The sequence below is a fragment of the Vulpes vulpes genome, chromosome 1 (genome assembly GCF_048418805.1).
Source record: "Vulpes vulpes isolate BD-2025 chromosome 1, VulVul3, whole genome shotgun sequence".
Classification (NCBI taxonomy): Eukaryota; Metazoa; Chordata; class Mammalia; order Carnivora; family Canidae; genus Vulpes; species Vulpes vulpes.
In genome coordinates, this window is record NC_132780.1 from 62,875,115 (window position 1) to 62,897,217 (window position 22,103).

The 22,103-nt window shown below is 40.2% G+C and overlaps 1 protein-coding gene and 1 long non-coding RNA gene across 4 annotated transcripts in view; one reads left to right on the forward strand and one right to left on the reverse strand.

Moving 5' to 3' along the window:
* Positions 1-226: 226 nt before the first annotated feature.
* Positions 227-9,262, reverse strand: LOC140599872 (uncharacterized). Its single transcript, XR_012002866.1, has 3 exons — positions 5,283-9,262; positions 1,950-2,141; positions 227-321 (listed from the first exon to the last, which is right to left on the reverse strand). It is a non-coding gene; the product is annotated as an uncharacterized lncRNA (long non-coding RNA).
* Positions 9,263-10,918: 1,656 nt separating this feature from the next.
* Positions 10,919-22,103, forward strand: part of MCM9 (minichromosome maintenance 9 homologous recombination repair factor) — a 95,409-nt gene continuing 84,224 nt past the window's right edge. For 2 of the 3 annotated variants that reach the window (XR_012002869.1, XM_072765323.1), the window contains exons 1-2: positions 10,997-11,126; positions 13,832-14,150. Coding sequence is in view for 2 of the 3 variants with exons in the window: in XM_072765323.1 (XP_072621424.1) it covers positions 13,847-14,150 (304 nt within the window). In the remaining variant the exon portion in view is untranslated. Of the gene's footprint in view, positions 11,127-13,831; positions 14,151-22,103 lie in introns of all 3 variants that reach the window. The other variant, XM_072765329.1, reaches the window with a different exon arrangement.

The following is a 22,103-nucleotide window of genomic DNA, read 5'->3' on the forward strand; positions in this document are numbered from 1 at the left end:
GAAAATATGCTCAATGTCACTAATTATCAAGGAAATGCAAATCAAAGCCACAGAGAGATATCACTTTATACCTGTCAGAATAGCTAGGATCAAAAGGATAAGAAATAAGTGTTGGCAAAAATGTGAAGAAAAAGTAAACCTCATACATGGTAATGTAAATGGATGCAGCCACTATGGAAAACAGTATGGAGGGTCCTCAAAAAATTAAAAATAGGGGCACCTGAGTGGCTCAGTCAGGTGTCCAACTCTTGATCTCAGCTCAGATCTTGATCTCAGGGTTGAGTTCAAGCTTCACATTGGGCTCTGTGCTGGGTGTGGAGCCTATTTAAAAAAAAAAAAAAGAAAGAAACAGTATATGATCCAGGAATTCCACTACTGGGTATTTACCCAAAGAAAACAAAAACACTAATTCAAAAAGATACGTGCATTCATGTATTTATTGCAGCATTACTTACAATAGCCAAGATATGGAAGCAAGCTAAGTGCCTACTGGTAGACAAATGGATAAAGAGGATGTGGTGTGTGTGTGTGTGTGTGTGTGTGTGTATGTATATATATATATATATACACACACACATACCGTGGAATATTAGCCATAGAAATAAATGAGATCTTACCATTTGCAACAATATGGATGGACCTAGATGATATTATGCTAAGTGAAGGGTCACTGAAAGCCAAATACCACGCGATTCATTTATATGTGGAATATAAAAACAAATAAGCAGCAGAAACAGACTCAAAAATACAGAGAGCACACTGATGGTTGCCAAAGGGGAAGGGAGTGGGGGAGATGGAAAAAATGGGTGAAGGAGAATGGGAGATACAGGCTTCTAGTTATGGAACGGATAAATCACAAAAGGTATAGCATAACGAACAGTCAATATAATAGAATTGTATCATGACAGTAGCTACATGTGTGGCAGCACAGCATTATGTATAACCTTGTCAAATTGCTGTTACACCAGAAACTAATATAACATTGTGTATCAACTACACTTCAATTAAAAATATATATATGTATGTGTCATACCTAAATATCAAATCATTATGTCATATACCTGGAACTAATATGATGGTGTATATCAACTATACCTCAGAAAGAAAAAATATATATAACATCTTCAGACATATAAAGCTGTATGCATTCATCACCAAAAGACCTGTATTACAAGAAATATTAATGGCAAATCAGACAAAAGAAAAATTACATCAAAAGAATACATGCGTAATTGAACCATCAAAGGGGGGAGGTACAGAAAATATTTGAAGAAATAATGGAAGGACTAGAAATCATAACCACATGAGTAAATACATATGATTACTTTCTTGTTATTGCAAACTTTTTTGAATAGAATTTATTTGAGGGCACCCCGGGCTCAGCGGTTTAGCGCCTGCCTTTGGCCCATGGCGTGATCCTGGAGTCCTGGGATCGAGTCCCACGTCGGGCTCCCTGCATGGAGCCTGCTTCTCCCTCTGCCTGTGTCTCTGCCTCTCTCTCTCTCTCTGTCTCTCATGAATAAATACATAAAATCTTAAAAAAAAAAAGAAGAAGAATTTATTTGAGAGAGAGAGCAAGTGCGAGCACAAGCAGGGAGAGCGACAGATGGAGAGGGAGAAGTAAGCTCCCTGCTGAGGAGGGATCCCTGATGTGGGCTCTATCCCAGGACCCTGGGTTCGTCACCTGAGCTAAAGGCAGCCGCTTAATTGACTGAGCCACTCAGGTGCCCCTATTTAAGTCTCCTTAAAAGACAAATGAGATTTCCAGGTTTTGGTCAGCATTTAAGAAGCCTGAAAGTTGCCACTTCACCTTACGAAGTAAAAAAAAACTTGAAAAGCTAAAAAATCAACAACTTTTCCTAGATCCATAAAAGAGAGGTCACAGAGCAAACAACTGCTCCCTGCCCCCAAAATTGGATAATAGGCTAATACAGAAAATCACAACTTACCGGAGTAGAAACTGAAAACCTCCACAAGAACGGATGCCAGGGTAGGTAAACTTGAACTGCAACTGAAGAATTACTGGAGGCTTGGTGTGGGCAAGCCCAAAAAAGATAAAAAGCTTCAGAGGAGCACAGTCACACTTCTGAGAGTTTTACTTCTAGGAGTTCACGGGGTCCTCACAAAATCCCTTTGTGCTTCTGGCGGGGTTTGGGAGAATGGAACCATTTAGAAACATACCAGGGCATTTTGTTCTTAAAAAGTTCTGCCTTCGGGATCCCTGGGTGGCTCGGTGGTTTGGGGCCTGCCTCTGGCCCAGGGCGCTATCCTGGAGTCCCGGGATCGAGTCCTGCGTTGGACTCTCGGCATGGAGCCTGCCTCTCCCTCCTCCTGTATCTCTGCCTCTTTCTCTCTATCATAATAAGTAAATAAATAAATCTTAAGAAAAAAAAAAAAAAGTTCTGCCTTCAGGTGAAACTAGTTAACCAGAGCCTAACCTACTAGGGCTTATCAGAGCCCAATTGATCTGGGGGTAGAGAAACCCTCAGCTCCAGCTGGCTCTAGCCTTTTTAGAGGAAAAAAGGGAAATACCCAACTCATGCCCACTATAATCATCGTGTCCCACTTATGGGGGGGTGAGGAGAGGTGAAGTTCACAGTCCAGAAGCAAAAGCTAACTGGAGCCTGAGACCTAATCATAGGACTACAAAACACTTCCCTGGACCCACAGCTTACCACCACATTCCTAAAACCTATTTACAGCACTTTTACCCAGTACATCATGTTCATCTTTCAACCAAAAATTAGAAAACATCCTAAAAGAAAAAACAGTTTGAAAAAACAGGGCATTAGAACTAGACTCAGCTATGGCAGGGATATTGAATTATCAGACTGGGATATAAAATAACTATCATTAATATGCTAAGGGCTTGGGCAGCCCCAATGGCCCAGCAGTTTAGCGCCCCCCTTCAGCCCCAGGGTGTGATCCTGGAGACCTGGGATCCAGTCCCATGTTGTGCTCCCTGCATGGAGCCTGCTTCTCCCTCTGCCTGTGTCTCTGCCTCTCTGTCTTATCTCTCATGAATAAATAAGATCTTTAAAAAAATATGCTAAGGGCTCTAATGGATAGCTAGCATCAAGAACATATAGGAAATTCAGGCAGAGAGACTGAAATTGTAAGAACCAAAAAGAAATATTAGAGATTAAAAACACTGTAACAGAAATAAGGAAAGTCTTTGATGGTCTCATCAGTAGATCGCACGCAACTGAGGAAAAAAAAATCTCTGAGCTTAAGGATATGTCAATAGACATTCCAAAACTGAAAAGACGAAAAGACTGAAAAATAAAAAGCCCCAAGATATCCAAGAACCCTGGGACAACTACAATAGGTGTAACATATCTGTAATGGGAATTACCAAAAAGAGAAGAAAGACAGAAAGAAAAAGGAATATTAGAAGCAACAATGCTTAAAAACATCCCCAAATTAATGTCAGACACCAAACCAAAGATCCAAGCAGCTCTGAGAATAGCAACCAGGATAAAAGTCAAAAAACTACACATAGGCATATTATTTTCAAACTATAGACAAACATAAAAGTTCATAAAAGGAGTCAGAGGAGAAAAAACACCTATAGAGGAGCAAAGATGAAAATTATATTCAACCTCTCAAACTATATGAGCAAGAAGAGAGTACAGTGAAATATTTATGGTTGAGAAAAAAAAACCCAACAACCTAGAGTTCTGTGTACCTTGAGAAATTATCCTTGTAATGTGAAGTAGAAATAAACACTTTCTCAGACAAACAAAAATTGAGGGAATTTGTTACAAGTCAACCTATCTTGTAAGAAATGTTAGAAGTTCTTTAGAAAGAGGGGCACCTGGGTGGCTCAGCGATTGAGCGTCTGCCTTTGGCTCAGGGCGTGATCCTGGAGTCTCGGGGATGGAGTCCCACATCGGGCTCCCTGCATGGAGCCTGCTTCTTTCTCTGCCTGCGTCTCTGCCTCTCTCTCTCTCTGTGTATCTCTCATGAATAAATAAATAAAATCTTAAAAAAAAAAAAAGTTCTTTAGAAAGAAGGAATATTATATAGGTCAGAAAGTCAGATCTAAAGGAAGAGCCCTGAAGAAGGGCTAGTAAAATAAAAATTTTTATTTTTCTTCTTCTTAATTGATTTAATAGATAACAATTTATTCAAAATAATAACAGCAACAATGTATTTTTGTATGTTTATGTCTTATAGGCTTATCTAAGCAAAATGAATGAACTACCACTAATACACGAGATGGAAAGGAAGAATTAGGCTTACTTTGTCACTGTTAAGGTACTTGCTTGCACTACCCTAGAAATGGACCTGGATATCCATAAGTGTATGTTGCAGACTCTAGGGCAACCAATAAAAAAGTTTTAAAAAAGAGGCATAATTGATTTGCCAACAAAGGAGAGAAAATGGAATCATATAAGGTGCTCAATTAAAACCACACAGGACAGAAAAATATGGAAGACAGTAACAGGAACAAAGGCAACAAACAGAAAAGATTAGCAAATATAGTAGATAGTAATGCAATTATATTGATAATCACTTTGTTTTTTTTTTTTTAATTTTTATTTATTTATGATAGTCACACAGAGAGAGGCAGAGACACAGGCAGAGGGAGAAGCAGGCTCCATGCACCGGGAGCCCGACGTGGGATTCAATCCCGGGTCTCCGTGATCGCACCCTGGGCCAAAGGCAGGCGCCAAACCGCTGCGCCACCCAGGGATCCCATCACTTTGGGTTTTAAGATTTTATTTATTTATTCATGAGAGACACAGAGAGAGAGAGAGAAGCAGAGACACAGGCAGAGGGAGAAGCAGGCTCGACGTGGGACTTGATCCCAGGACTCCAGGATCACGCCCTGGGCCGAAGGCAGGTGCTAAACCGCTGAGCCACCCAAGGATCCCCTTGATAATCACTTTGAACATCAATGGTCTAAATATATGAATTAGAAGGCAGAGACTGTCAGAGGAGATTAAAAAACAACATTCAGCTATATGTTATCTATAAGAAATCTTATAGAGATAAAATAAAGACATATAAGATTAAAAGTAAAGAGATGAAGAAAGATATACCATGCAAATACAAAGTAAAAGAAAGCAGGAGTAGCTATATTAATTTCAGACAGAGCAGACTTCAAAGCAAGAGAAGTTATCAGGACTAGAGAGAGGCATCATGTAATGAGAAAGGGGTCAACACTCCAAGAAGACATAACAACCCTAAATGTGTATGGACCTCAGAATATGTGAAGCAAAAATTGATATAATAGCAAAGAGAGGGGCACCTGGGTGGTTGAGTCAGTTAAGCACCTGTATTCCGCTCAGGTCACTATTCCAGGGTCCTGGGATCAGGCCCTGCATCAGGTTCCCTGGTCAGTAGGAGTCTGTTTCTCCCTCTGCCACTCCCCCTGTTTGTGTTCTCTTGCTCTGTCAAATAAATAAATCAAATCTTAAAAAAAAAAAGAAAGGAACTACAAAGAGAAATAGTTGTATCCTATTGCAGCCTTCAACACCCCAGTAGAGAAATGGACAGATCCAGCAGGAAGAAAATCAGTTACGGTCAGAATTGAACTCAACACCACCATCAATCTACTGGATATGATGAACATCTACAGACTACTTCATCTAATATCAGCAGATTACATTCTTCTCAAACTTACATGAAACATTCACCAAGAGAGACAACATTCTAAGCCATAAAACAAACTTAACACATTTAAAAGAACAGATATCATAAATGGCTGCTTTTTAGATCACAATGGAAGTAAACTAGAAATTCATAACAGAAAGAAGACTGGAAAAATCACAAAATACCTGGACATCAAGCAACACACTTCTAAACAGCACATGGGTCAAAGAAGAAATCTCAAGAGAAATTTAAAAATACTTTGAACTTTGTTTTTTTTTTACTTTGAACTTTAAATGAAAATGAAAGCACAACTTCTCAAAATTTGTCGATGCAGCAGAAATAGTGCTTACAGCAAAATTTATAGCATTGAATGCATGTATTAGAAATGAAATACCTAATATCAATCATTTAAGCTGCTACCTTAGGTAAAAAAGGAAAAGAAGAGCAAAATGAATCCAAAGTAAATGAAAGAAGAGAAATAATAATTAGAGCAGAAATCAATAAAACAAAAAACAGGAAGACAATAAAGTCAACAAAACCAAAAGCTGTTTCTTTAAAAAGAATAAAAATCAATAAGCCTCTAGCCAGACTAAAGGAGAAAAAAAAGAAGACACCAATTACTAATATAAAAAATGAAAGAGAGGCTATCACTGCTGATTCCCTATACATTAGAAGGATAATAATGAAATATTATGAACTTTATGTCCATATATTTGATAACCAGGATGAAATGGACTAATTCCTTGAAAGATACAAACTGTCAGAATTCACAGATGAAGAAACAATCTACATAGGTCTATATCTATCAAAGGCATTTAATCAATAATTAGTAACTCCCAAAACAGAAAGGACCAGGCTTACTTGAGTTTACCAGTGAATTCTACCAAACATTTAAATAAAAAACTTTTCCAATTCTCTACAATCTCTTCTAGAACACAGAAGTAGAGGGACTATTTCCTAACTCAGTCTCTCAGGGCAGCATTTCCCTAGTGCCAAAATCTGACAGAGACACTCTAAGAAAAATAGAGATCAGTATCTCTTAAGAACTTAGATGCAAAAAAATCCTCAACAAAATATTGGCAGATTGAATCCAATAATGTATGAAAAGAATTAAGCACCACACCCAAGTGGGATTTATCCAAGGTATGCAAGGCTGTTTCAATATTTGAAAATCAGTTCCTGGATTGCCTGGGTGGCTCAGTGATTGGGTGCCTGCCTTCAGGCCAGGTTGTGATCCTGGGATCCGGAATCGAGTTCCGCATCAGGCTGCCCTGTGAGAAGTCTGCCTCTCTCTCTTAGTCTGTGTCTGTCATGAATAAATAAATAAATCTTTTAAAAAAGAAAAGAAAAGAAAATCAGTTACTATAATGCATCATATCAGCAGGCTAATGAAGGAAATCATGGGATTTTTTAAAGAGAAGCAGAAAAAGCATTTCACAAAATCTGACACTGATTCATGATAAAAACTCCCAGCAAACTAGAAATAGAGAGTAACTTTCTCAACTTGATAAAGAACATGTACTGAAAATCCTGGCAGCTAACATCATATTTATTAGTGAGAAACTCGCTTTCCCACTAAGATCAGGAACAAGGCAAGGGTGTCCCCTAAGATCAGGAACAAGGCAAGGGTGTCCCCTTTCATCACTGCTTTTCAATATCATATTAGAAGTCCCAGTTAACGCAATAAAAAAAGAAAATAGAAATCACAGAGATCGGGAAGAAAGAAATAAAACTGTATTTATTGGGGTGCTTGGATGGCTCAGTGGTTGAGCATCTGCCTTCGCTCAGGTCGTGATCCCAGGGTCCTGGGATCAAGTCCCACATCAGACTCCCAGCAGGAAGCCTGCTTCTTTCTCTGCCTATGTCTCTGCCTTTCTCTGTGTCTTTCAGGAATAAATAAAATCTTTTCTTTAATTTTTTTTTAAAGTAAAACTATTTATTTGCAGATAGCATGATCATCTATGTAGAAAATCTGAAAGAATCTACATATAAAACTTCTAGAATAATAACTGATTATGGCAAGACTGCATGATACAAATACGCGGCTGCTCTCTTACACATAAGCAGTGAAGCAGTGGAATTTGAAATTAAAAACATATTACCATTTACATTAGCACCTCCCTCACACACAAAAAGGAATACTTAGGTATAAATCTCAGGACACCTGAGTGGCTCAGTGGTTGAGCATCTGCCTTTGGCTCAGGGCATAATCCCGGAGTCTTGGGATCGAGTCCCACATCGGGCTTCCTGCATGGAGCCTGCTTCTCCCTCTGCCTGTGTCTCTGCTCTTGTGCTCTCTTTCTCTCTCTCTCTCTCTCTCTGTCTCTCATGAATAAATAAAATCTTTAAAATAAATAAATAAATCTAGCAAGGTATGTACAAAATCTATATGAAGAAAACTACAAAACTCTGATGCAAGATATCAAAGAAGAACTAAATTAGTGGAGAGATAGATACTCCATATTCATAAATAGGAAGACTCAATATTGTCAAAACATTAGTTCTTCCCAACTTGATCTATAGTTTCATTCCATCTCAATCAAAATCCCAGCAAGTCATCTCATGGATGTTGACAAAAGAATTCTAAAGTTTATATGGAGAAGCAAAAAACCTAGAATAGCCAACTCAATATTGAAGGAGAATAAATTTGGAGGACTGACACACTCTGACTTCAAGGCTCACTATAAAACTACAGTAATCAAGACAGTGTGGTATCATTGAAAGAACAGACTAATAGATTAATGGAACAGAATAGAGGGCCCACAAATAGACCACATAAATATGGACAGTCAACTGATCTTTGTCAAGGGAGCAAAGACAATATAGATCTTTAACAAATAGAACAAAAACAGTCTTTCAACAAATGGTACTGGAACAACCGGACATCCACATGTGTGCGTATGTGCACACACACAATCTAGACACAGATCTTGCCACCCTTCACAAAAATTAACTCAGAGTAGATAATAGACCTACGTGTAAAACACAAAACTACAGAAGTCCTAAAACACAGGACAAAACCTAGATGACTTTGGGAATGGTGATGACTTTTTAAATACAACACCAAAAGCCCAATCCGTGAAAGAAACCATGGATATGCTGGATAAAATTAAAAATCTACTCAGTGAGAGACAATGTTAAGAAAAAGAAGATAAGCCACAGACCGGAAATATTTGCAAGATACGTCTGATAAGGGACTCCTAAAACTAGACAATAAGAAAAAACCTGATTTAAAGACAGATAAAAGACATGCAAACAGACATCTCACCAAAGATAAGCAGATGAAAAGATGTTCACCATCCCTTGTTATCAGGGAAATGCAAATTAACGCAACAATGAGCTACAATTATACACCTATTAGAATGGCCAAAATCCAAAATACTGACAACATCAAGTGCTGCAGAGCAATAGAAACTTTCACTCGTTGTCAGGAATGCCAAATTGTACGACCTCTTTGGAAGACATTTTGGTGGTTTCTTACAAAACTAAACATACCCTTACCAGGTAATTCATTCAAGAAGAAATCATGCTCCTTGTTATTTACCCAAAGGGGCTAAAAACTCATACTCACATAAAAACCTGTCCATGGATGGATATACTTGGTTTTATACATAACTGACAAAACTTGGAAGCTACCAAGATATCCTTCAGTAGGTAAGTGGACAAAGTATGGTATATCCAGATAATGAATTAGTATTCAACACCAAAAAAGAAGTGAGCTATCAGGCCATGAAAAGACATGGAGGAAACTTAAATGTATATTACTAAGTGAAAGAAGACAATCTGAAAAAGGTACTTACCACAAGTGACGCTTGAACAACACAGGGATTGCGGTTGTTAAAAATCCACATACAACTTTTGATTCTGCTGCAAAAAGTTAATTACTAATGGCTTGTTGACAAGAAGCTTTAGTGATAACATAAACTATTAATACATATTATATACTGTATTATTACAGTAAACTAGAGAAAAGATAATGTTACTTTAAAAATCATAAGGATAAAAAAAATCATAAGGAGGGGTGCCTGGCTGACTCAGAAGCACCAGGGATGCTTGACCTTAGGATCATGAGTTCCAGCCCCAGGTGGGGTATAGAGATTTCTTAAATAAATCTTTAAAAAAAGGAAACAGGGGGGCAGCCTGGGTGGCTCAGCGGTTTAGCGCTGCCTTTAGCCCAGGGCGTGATCCTGGAGTCCAGGGATCGAGTCCCACCTTGGGCTCCCTGCGTGGGGCCTGCTTCTCCCCCTGCCTGTGTCTCTGCCTCTCTCTCTGTGTGTGTCTCTCATAAACAAATAAAAAATATATTTAAAAAAAAAAAGGAAAGAGGGGCTCCTGGGTGGCTCAGATGGTTGAGAGTCTGGCTTCAGCTCAGGTCACGATCCGGAGTCCTGGGACCGAGCCCCACGTCGTGCTCCCTGCTCAGTGGGGAGTCTGCTTCTCCCTCTCCGTCTGCTCTCACGTTCTCTCTCGGTATCTCCGTGTCTCAAGTGAATAAATATTTTAAAAATTTAAAAAAATTAAAAAGAAAATCATGAAAAAATCTATTTACAGTACTGTAAAAAAAAAAAAGTATAAGTGGAACCCTACAGTTCAAACCTGCTATTTGAGTCAATTATATATGACATCCTGCAAAAGGAAAAACGATGGAAACGGTAAAAAAAAAAAAAAAGATGAGCCGTTGCTAGAGATGCGGCGAGAGAGAGGGATGGAGACAGCACAGCTTTTCAGGGCAGTGAAAGTCTTCTGCGTAACCCGACCACCGCGCTGTGCACCTGTTACCCAGGTACCTGTTACTGTTACTACGTACCTGTTACTACGCCGCGTCTGTTAAAACCCATAGGAGGTACACCACTACGAGTGAACGAGACTGCGGACCACGAACTCTGGGGGGTGATGTTTCAATTCGCGCTCCCTGGTTGTAACGAAGGCTCCCCTCCCGGGAAAGGATGTTGCCCCTGGGCGTGCGGGGAATACGGTTTACGGGGCGGGGGCGGGGGATATGGGAACTCTGTACCTTCCTCCTAAAACTTCTACAAGAAAACACAGCAGAAACCCCTTGCGACCTCGCGTCTGCCGGAGTTCCAGGACCAAAAGCGGGAACCGCACAGGCCACCTGAGCCACCGCACCGCCAGCCCGGCTCCTCCGGTTCCACCTGGGCGGGAGGCGCAGCCTGGCCCCGCCCCGGAAGTCCTCGGGCCCCGCCCCCGGCCCCGCCCCCTCGCGTCCCGCGGCACCAGGCGGAGCGCGCGCCCGCCCGCCCCTCCACCCGGAAGAGCCGCCTGAGCGGCGAAGTTGAGGCGGCGCGCGGCTCGGCGTCCGTCGGGGGCGCGGGCCCGGGCGAGGAGCCCGCGCGGCGCCTAGTTCGCTCGGGCGCGAGGCGGCCCCGTCGGAGCCTGCGCGCCCCCGCGGCCCGCCCCGCCCCCAGCGGCCTCCGGGAGCCCCCGGCGCCAGGCCCGAGCCCTGGGCGCCCGTCGGCCTCGGGCGCGCCGTGTTCCCGGTGCCCGCCGACACTGCGTCTCCGCCAGTAAGTGACAGCCGCGGCCCCGAGTCGGCGTCCCCGCCGTTCCGTCCCTCCCGCAGCCGGTCCCGTGTCGCCCACATCTGGGTAGTTCCCAAACTCCTCAACTCGGGGGTGGCTGGGGCGGCCGCGCTGCCCGTCAGGGCCCTGCCGGGGGCCGGCCGGACGGGGGCCGCGTCCCGAGGCCGAAGCGCGGAGAGCCGCCCCCTCCGAGGACGAGCCGGCTCCGTCCGCCGAGCGCCCGCGGGGAGCCGGGCGGGCGGGCGGGAAGGCGGCGCCCGAGAGACGCGGGCCGCCGGCGAGGGGGCGGGCCCCGGGCGGCGGGGAGCGGCTGGGGGCGTGGCCCGGGGGCTGCGGCGGGCGCCCGGCGGAGGGGCGCGGTGCTGCGGCTGGGGTCGCCTCGGGGCCGGGTGGGCGCCTCAGGTGGCCCCGAAGCCGCAGCCGCTCGCTCGTCCTCGCGGTTCCGCCTCGGACGCTCCACGAGTGAAAGGACCGGGAGCTTCAGAGCAGTTGTACGACCGTAGGGGGGCGTGTTCGTGGGGCTAGGAGCTGCGTAGAGGCAGTCGAACACTTCTACACAGATTTTTGAAAGGGAATCTTTTTTTTTTTTTTTTTAAGCTTCCATTTCAGAAAGCAGTAGGCGAATGTAATCTGGCTTTAGCTTGAGCCACGAATTCTGCAGCCACACACACCCCCTCTTCTGCCCCATGTGGAGCCGTCTTTTAAGTTGCTAAACTTGGGGCTCCGAATTTACTATGCACTTAGAGAACCTTCGAGAGTCTCTTGTAGCAGCAACTCTTGGGAGTCCGGTTAGGTTTTCTTTTTCTTTTTTTAATATTTATTTATTAGAGACACAGAGAGAGAGGCAGAGGGAGAAGCAGGCTCTATGAAGGGAACCCGACGTGGGACTCGATCCTGAGACTCCAGGATCACGCGCTGGGCCCAAGGCAGGCGCCAAACCGCTGAGCCATCCAGGGATTCCCCTCATTACTTATTTCTAAGTGGTTTTTCTGCTCTACGCTTGGCTGGATTTATGTTATCTAATCAGAACAATTTACTTATCAATGCAGTGGCCGTAATTTGCTCTCTCTCACTTCTCCGGATATACACATACCGGTCTGTCAGGCTCACACTGGCATCCTGTAACTGTGAGACTTCCTGGTCTATGATACATACCCCCCTTGACTCCTTCCACATCTTCTCCAATAGTTGGTTCCCAGAAAAGGCAAAATATTGCTAATAAGTAGCCTTTGTAACATGTAGTTAGGATGCGGAAATGTGGACTTTGTAAGTCTTTATCACCCGTTTGTTGAACTGAATACAAAACTGTTGGTTGAATGAAGTAAGTCAAAATAAATAAGTCAAAGTACGTTTGTCCTCCAGTTTCTGTTTCCAACCCAAATAAGAGTTTCTTAGATGATTGATTTCAGCAGTTTATTTGGAACTGCCCATTGCCACGTCTGGGATTGTCAATCCACTTAAATTTAATCCTTCTCTCCTTTGTGCTCCTATTCATATTGCATTTTTACCACTGTTAGGGCACTGTTTCATTTCATCTGGCCCTTGGTTTTTCTCTGAGGCTATTAAGGATATTTTATTGTGCTTTTTATTTCCCAACATAGTACCCTGAACATGATTGATATCTGTGTACATGAAAGTAGAATGAAGCTCGGCCCTTTTAATCTGTAGGTGCAAATTTAAAAATACACACACATATATATATTACTAGGGGAATGAGAGGTGAATACAATATAATATGTTTACTTTCAGGCAGCCCCCGGTGGCTCAGCGGTTTAGCACCGCCTTCAGCCCAGGGCATGGTCCTGGAGACCTAGGATCGAGTCCCACGTTGGGCTCCCTGCATGGAGCCTGTTTCTCCCTGAGTCTGTGTCTCTGCCTCTCTCTCTCTCTGTGTGTCTCTCATGAATAAATAAATTTTAAAAAATAATAATATGTTTACTTTCAATCCTAGTTATCATTTATTTCCTTTCCTTCAGTTTAATTATCTAGTTTATACTCTTTGACAGCTGTTTTTGCTAAGGCCAATAGGTTTCCTAGGTTACATAGAGAAAATGGGAAGCAAATTCACCTCAAAATGTAAATTTCAGAAGCAATTTGTTAGCTATTCAAGTCAGAACTGGCTATCCATGTATGTTCCATTTATGTAGCAGAAAACACATGAATATGTGTGATGAGCAAGAGTCAAAGAGAGAGGGGAAGATCCGTTCTTTGGATAAAACCTAGAATCTGGACACATGCAAAGAAGTCTACTGGAAGAAACTTTAGCCAAAAGACTGCTGTTTAAGATTTTACACTTGAGAGCAAATGTGTATATAGAGTGTGGTTAAAGAAAAGAGAAGGGCCTTTTACATAACATATCATAGGGTTAATGAGGAAGTTTGGGGAAGAGATATGGAAAAGGCATTGGACCATGTGGATTTCAGTGATCAGTACCAACATAATTCTTTGGTTTGACTTCCCTTTATTAAAAAATACATTTACTAAGTGATTATAACAAGTAATGCAGATCTAATTAAGAGTTCAATTCAGATAATATTTTCAGTTTATGGTGGGACCCATAACAATTTACAGTCAGACTTTTTTTTTAAACTTGTCTGAGTCTGCTATATCAAAAGTATACGACCAATCTTTTTTGTTAATTTTTGTCTAAGTCTGCAATATCGGAGATATAATATGGTCTTTTTCTTTAGTCACCTAGATTCAAGATGAATAGTGATCAAGTCACACTGGTTGGTCAAGTGTTTGAGTCCTATGTATCGGAATACCATAAGAATGATATTCTTCTAATCTTGAAGGAAAGAGATGAAGATGCTCATTACCCAGTTGTGGTTAATGCCATGACCCTTTTTGAGACCAACATGGAAATTGGGGAATATTTCAATGCATTCCCGAATGAAGTACTAACAGTGTTTGATAGTGCTCTGCGAAGATCAGCCTTGACAATTCTCCAGTCCCTTTCTCAGCCTGAGGGTGCCTCTATGAAGCAGAATCTTCATGCCCGGATATCAGGTGAATCACTTAAAGATTTTACTGCCACATACTCTCCAGGAATGTTTGAAGAGATTCTAACACACTGAATTCAGAGCACTAAAAAATAATTTATATTTATACTTAAAAATATATCTACTATATAGTTGATGGTCACTTTTAAAGCAAAGTAATGGTTTTAAACTGTTTCCTCTGGACGTTTGGAAGGCTGGGATACTAGCCATTCCATCTGAGGGGAAAGAGAATGTAGGTGACAGTATGTTAATATGCACATATACACACATGGGTATGTGTGTTTAAAATTGGAATTCAGAAGTTTTTGAACTACTAACAAAAAAATTGATACCACAAAGAACTTGAAAAGTGGTAGATTCTACCCTGTAATCTTCAAAACTATTTTAGGGAATTTATTATTTTTATATATCAAGTTTAGCATTATGCTGGCCACCTATTAGGCACTCAATTTTTGTTGAATGAATGACAGAGTAAGTACCTTAATTTTTAGATGCTCCAGTGGAGCAGTCAGCTTGTAGCAAAGCTCTATCTTTGAATTACTGCAGATTAAGTTGGAGAACACATGTATCATTTTGTTTAAAAATATAGTACATGTCAAAAAAATATATAGTACATTTCAGAAAGGTGGGGATTTGTAATCAATAAAAATGCTTTTTATGATTCCAAAAAGATGAATCAGTATAGTACAACTCTTTGGGGACCAATTAAGATCCCTCAAAAGACCATACGTTTGATTTCATTGAAAAAAAGTATTTTATCTAGAATAAAATTATGAATATTATAAATCTTTAAGCGACAGGACACTAGATCATCTCTTGGTAGGATCAAGAATAAATGATTCCTTATAATAATGTTGCAAAAATGTTGTTAAAAGAGGGTTTAGTTAATGTTATTGAAATGGCACTTAGGAATGGTTTTAGGCTGTCCTTATCCTTATGTTTAGATATCTTTCCATGTTCAGTTTAAATACCAAAATTTTGCCTGCCTAGGTGGTTTTGGGTAAATTTAGCCTATTTTTTTCCCCCAATTCTTCTCTGAAAAAGTAAATTACAAATTATGTTACTACCATGGTATATTCATCCTACAAACATGTTATGTCAAATATTTAATAATTGGTGTATGTATGCCCAAAGATACATGGCCTATTGTATATTAAACTTAATCGTAAAGGAGCTTAGTGGCAGCTTTTATGTTATATGATTTGTGCCTCACTCAGGATATGTGCTAGCAGAACAGGGAATGAATTCTAGCAGATTCACTGGAGATGTCAAGAAGAGAGGGTAAGGCAAGGATAGAGGTGTCCCAGGCAGAATGAACCAGAGATGGAAATAGTCTGGTTTTAGTTATATTGCACCTTCATTGTGGACTCCAGGCAAGGCATTCAATTATGAAAACATAGGTTGCCTCTGTGATTCAGGCTCCTTAGGAACCTAAGACATTTTCCAGTTGTCTTTCTAGGATATACATTGCTCTTTGTCTTCTGGGATTTTTATTAGACTAAAGTTTGCTTACCTTTTCCGTGGTTTTGATGAAAGGTGTTCTAATACCCAGATAGCATCAAACTAAATGAGAAGGAAAAAATAGCATTCATGTGTTCTCAAACATTAATGGCAATCAGAATCAACTGTAGGGCTTGTTAAAACACTGATAGGCCCCACCCACAAGAGATTCTAATTGTGAAGGTCTGGCATGGGGCCCAATAATTTGCATTTCTAACAGCTCCCAGGTGATGCTGATGCTGCTGTTCCAGGAACTACATGCTGAAAACCAGGGGCCTAAAATCATTGATATGGACGTATCACTAGCATAGATATGGACAGATCACAAACTATTTCCAAAATTTCTTTTTGTTCTTGATCATTGAATGAATCAGGGAATGGTAAAGGTTTTTGTGTTCACTAATGGTGGCTTAGCACCTGATGTCCGCCACACTCCACTACCACCACCCTTTCACTGGTACAGTTGAAGAACATACTTAGTAACATAGATAGTAAGACAGAAAGATTAACATACACTGACATTTCCATCAAAACATTGTCTCTTAGTATCTTTTTAGTATTAAAATTTTGATTGTTATATGGTCTGTTTTGCTAACATTTTGTTGCCTTTATCTTTATATTTTGTTTATCTAAAAATCATAATGTTCTGAAATGAAAAGAATCTGATGACCCAGAAATATACTCACCTTTATTATTTTTTTCTTAAAATAATACAGTTACTTTACAAAATAATCACTTACCTAAAAAAAAAAAACAAAAACAAAATAATCACTTAATCTTTCATATGTTAGACACATTTGCTCAAAAAAAAAAAAAAAAAAGCAAATTTCTCCTAACAGGTACTATGTACATGATTCAGTAAAATGTAAATTGCTCTTTTGTTTCCAGTGCAAGAACATTAAAAGTGATATATTGCCCTGTATTGAAAAGTAGAGAGGATAATTGAAAGCAGATTTTCTTAGAAAATTTGGTTGTAATCTTTACATAGTTTTTCCTTCAGAGACATTGTAATTGTGTTAGACATAGGACCGTTGCTGGGGGTGAGCAGCAGGGAGTTCATTCATCCTGGCTACACTTCTAGAATAACACAGAAAGGGTTGGTGAGCATATGTGAGACCCTTGGAACTGAGTCCTACCTTCCTCCACCTCCCACCTGCCTTCTTCGCAAGTGTGTAATATCTCTCCAGCACATCTCCTTATGTTGACTGAAATAAAACCAGTTTGTGTAGACTTGTCATGACCCAGCTTGCATCGGCCAGGGTTATCATTTGCAAGGAATGGATGGGTGTCTCTGGAACCTTCGTTTTTACTCTGGCAATAGATTTCTCTAGACATAAAAGGCATTATTTATATAATGGCATATTCATTTGACCATTTTGCTTGCTTACTCCATTTGTTTTGTTGTGGGTGCTAGCCTGGGCTTGGGGAGGTTTTCTTGTAGAAAGGAAAACTCGAATGTACTTTCCTGGCTGGAGAGAGTTTGCCAGACCAAGTAAAGTGCCTAAGGAAAGGTACGGAGGTGTAAAGTCCCTCTCTGCACAGAAAAATCAAGCATTTTGTTCTGAACTGGGAAATTTGAGGCCACGTTTGCTAAAAGTGAGGCTAGAGAGAGAGGGAAGCCCATTCCCCTGTCTCATTTATTCATTAATTTTCTCCTTATGGGAAAGTACTTATTAAAGCACTGGGCTAGGCAGAGAGAGGCCATAAGTGAGCAGTACAGTCAGTAGGTGATTATGAAAGTCACTGTCATGCTAAAGCATTTGGAGGAAGCCTTGTAGAATGTGAGCTAAAACCAGGGATATGAATAGAGATATGAGAGATTAGGGCATTACTATTAAATTAGGGGAAGGGAGGAAGATTTAGTAACTGTTTCCACAATGTAAGTTTCTTCTGTTCTTGGAGTCATGCAAGCCAATAGAACTATGGGACTGAGTATTTAAATAAGTTCTTCAGGGTTTTTCTTGAGAAGGTTATGGACCCTCTCCAGAAAGTACAGATATGTGTATATACATAACCTTGTACCTGAATTTCAAGAGATTTAGAGCTTTACTAAAGCTCAGCCATGTCCCATAATTAAAACCTTGATTTAGATGAGACATTACCCCGCATCCTAAGGTCACTTAGGATGGAGTAAGTGACCAAGGTAGGAAGGTGGGTAAACTATGTGCTCTAAAGTCAGTCACCAATCAGGTCAAACCCCTGGGGGAGCATGGACTCTATGGGGCGGTGGTAGGTTAGACTGTGAATCCTTTTGGCAATTCTATCTGAATTTTCTCTTTCAGGTTTCTCCCATTTTGTAGAAGGAGAAAGATCTCTTTCAACCATCAGTCCCCCTTCATCCACTGTTCTTTTCATAAGTAAATGTTCTGACAAAGTATATCCAATCTTCATGATAATCTCCTATTCATCCTTTCACGTCCACCATACTGAAACCGCTCTTGCCATCGTCACTAGTGACAGCCTCATGGCCAAACTGAGGGTCACTTTTCAGTATTTCACTTCATTTCCCTGCTGAGTTTGATACTATTGACTCCTCCCACTTTATAAAATTCCAGCGTTGGCCCCACGACAGCACTCTCTTGCTCCTTCCTCCCTTTCTGGCTGTGGCTTCTCTCCCTCTTCTTAGGTGCCGCCTCTTCCTTTACTTGGCCTGTAGGTGGTAGGTAGGTCCTTAGGATTCAGATGTGGTCACATTCTCCTGGATCCTACACTCTCATAGGGTGGTCTCTATCCCAAACCTGAGCTTCAGCTGCCACCTATGTAGAAACAAATGCCAACTCTATTTTTTTTCTTAATTTTAGCCAGAATCTGTCTCTTAAGCTCTGTATCCAAATATCACCATGCTTATCAAATGTCTCATACTAAATCTCTTCTTGCAAACTCAGTGATTGAAAAGTGTAATGATTTTACTCTCTCTGCCCCACTCCAACCGAAAGTGGTATTTCCTTTTTCTTTCAATAGGTATTTACTGATTGATTACTATGTAGCTTGCAGAATTTCTTGTTAATGGAACCAGAGAACTGAGAGTCACTCTAAATTTCACCCTCCTCTTCATCCCTTATCTCTAATTGATCTCGAAGCTCACACAGTAACCTTAATCTCTCATATCTATCCCCCCACTTTCTAGCCTTGCCTTTCATCTTTCTCTGAAGTATCTTCTAAAGCATGGTGCTTACTCTAATAAGAGTGGTGAATAAAATCTACCTCAATCCTGATTCTCTGGAATTTATTTCTAGTGTGGAAGTGTAATAAATTGCAGTAAGTGGGGGATACCTGGGGGGCTCAGTTGAGCATATGCCTTCCGCTCAAGTCATGATCCCAGGGTCCTGGGGTCAGTCTCCCCCATTGAGCTCCTTTTAGCAGGGAGCCTGCTCTCCCTCTGCCGCTGCCTGCTGATGCTCCCCTGCTTATGCTCTCTCTCTGTTGAATAAATAAATACAATCTTTAAAAATAAATAAATTGCAGTATGTGGTATGAAGGAGAGGAACAGTGTTCCTCTTTTGTGTTTAAAGCACATAAAAGAGAAAATTTAACCTGAAGTGGGTTAAGAAAAGATTTTATTAAGAAAATTATATTGAAGCTGATCTTTTAAGGAGGAAAAATGATAGTAATCATGTATTAAGAACTAATGTTTAAATAGTATTTGCTATATGTAAGGTGCTATTCTAAGAAACTTTACATATAGGAATTATTTTAATCCTATGACCTATGAGGTAGGTTTTATGGTTTTTGCCATTTTATAGAAGGAAAATATGAGAAGTTATAAGTTAGCCAAGGTCACATAGCTAGTAAGTAATAGAGCTGTGACTCAAAGCTGGCATTAGACTCTATCTTCTTAACCTCTATATTGTTTCTTTGTGTGGACATTTTTGAGGAGCAGTTCAGGAGGAGAGTGTTGAGGCAAAGGAGACAAATATATGTAAATGAGTGAGTGATTAGAGTAGTTGGTATGAGAGGAAGGCCCTGTAGTCCAGTACAGATTTGGTGCCTTATTCTTAGATCTGTAGGCAGCAATGGAAGGATTATATGCAGAGGAGGTTTGAAGTTAGGCCTTCATTACTTCTTTCTGGATTACTACAGAAGCAATGAAGGTAGGGGATTTTATTTTTCTATTCTAAAGTACTATGTACAATAAGATAATACCAAGTTAAAAATCGCTTTCTAGGAAAAAATTGCAATAAAATTACACTTACTACTGTTTTCAATGCAAAATTTATAAGCCAGAGATAGCGAACATCTATCTAAACAACTATGTAAGTTTTCATCAGTTACATAGGATTTCATCATATTAAATATCCAAAGACTCTGCTAAATTAACACTAGCAGTCTATAGTTTTTATCTGCAGTTATGCAAGCCATCAGAGTAACGCAACACTTTCTACAACCTGGTTCTTGTGATTTTAGTTTTTCTTAAGTTCTAATATATTCATAATATAATTTAAACTGAACAATCACTTTGCATCTGAAACAGAACTAAAATGAGAGGAGTAGGAATTGGATGCAAAAATGATATTTTTTTAGGGGCCTAGGAAGAGAGAATGGATACTGAAAAAAACCTAGGCAGTTGTTAAAATAAGTTTCTTAATCCGTTTTTTTTCCTATTCTTTTTACTTTGCTCATTTTTCTTAGGAGTACTTGTTGGTAGATTTTGTCTATTCTTCATGAAGGAATTTGGAGTAATAATCTTATTTCCCATTTGAATAATGCTATTTTTCCATCCTCTCTATACTTACATTAGAGAACACTTAGTGACTTTTTTTGCAAGTGCAAAAATAAAATTGTTTCAAAAAGTATACGTAGTTATATGACTCAGTAATTCCACTCCTAGATATATGCCCAAGAAAATTGAAAACAGATAATCGAACAAAAACTTGAACATGAATGTTTGTAGCAGCACTATAATAGCCAAAAAGTGTAAGCAATCCAAATGTTCATCAGCTGATGAATGGATAAAGAATGTGGCATATCCATACCGTGGAATATTTAGCCTTAAAGAGTAATGAAGTATGGATACATGTAACGACATAGATGAATCTTGGAAACATTATGCTAAGTGAAGAAAGCCAGACACAAAAGGCCACTTACTGTATATGAAATGTCCAAAATAGATTTACCATAGAGATAGCAGCTTAGTGGTTGACCAAGGCTGGGAGTAAGGGAGTGGGGAGTGACCACTACCGAGTACAGGGTTTCTTTCTGAAGTGATAAAAATATTCTGAAATTAGTGGTGATGGCTGTATAGCCTTGTGAATATACTATTAACCACTGAATTATACGTGTTAAAAGAGGGAACTTATGGAATGCAAATTATAACTCAGTTTTGAAAATATATTCATGTGGGGAGCAAAAGAAAGGTAACAGAATCTCTAAAGCAGTGTTAAGGATTGCCATAATATACATTCCAGTTAAGACCCAATAAAAAGGCTTTCCATTTGGTCATTTCTTTCTTACCATTCTGTGATATAAACTAAAACATAAGTAGTGTCGGGCATGAAAACAAGACCTGTTTTTAATGAGAAGTTTTGGTTGCTGGTAAGGCTTTTACTCGATTGTATCAGTATAGTTCAACATTTAGCTACCCACAGCTGAATTAACAGGTGCCTGAAATCAACATGAAATTAATAGAATGGATATTTTTAATGGATAAAGTATCTAATCCAGGTCCAACCTCTCTATTCTTGTGCATGTGATACCACACTTGTCAGCCCTGGGGTCAGCCTTGGATAGGAAAAGAAGTTATAGTGGCAAATAATTGGCAGTGCTTATCTTGTTAATACAATATACAGTATACAGAGAGAGAGTCTCAGCCATCAAAAGAAAATTTAAGTCTGTAGACTTGTAATCTGTAACACCAGATGTAGTCTCATGCCTTAAGCATACAGTTCATGTCACTGATTTGATTTTTCCCCCTTTAGTTTCATAATTCACAAACTACCTTATTATTACTATTATTTGGTTTTCAGAATAGATCTACCAATAGGAAGAAAATGTGCTGGCCATAGAAACTTAAAGTATAATTGTAACTATTATGGCTCTTTCTCAGAGCGTGGCAAATCTAGTAGATCCATCTTCGAGGTGCACGTTTGCCAGATTTCAGAGCTGCTAAATTCTGAGGACAAGACAGTGGACCATGGGTTCATTTGTTAAACCAGTGTAACAAATGCTGCTGCCTTATAAACCTGTTAGAAGGCAGCCTTTGACCATCATAGGCAGCATTTCTGTACTCCAGTGATGCATGGTAGCCAAACATGAGAAGGTGGGGATTCCTTTTTTTTTTTTTTTTTTAAGATTTTATTTATTCATGAGAGAGATAGGTAGAGACATAGGCATAGGCAAAGGGAGAGGCAGGCTCCCTTGTGGGAGCCTGATATGGGCACTTGCGACTCCATCTCAGGATTCCAGGATCATGACCTGAGCCACCCAGGTGCCCCAAAGTGGGCATTCCTACTAAGAATTTTCT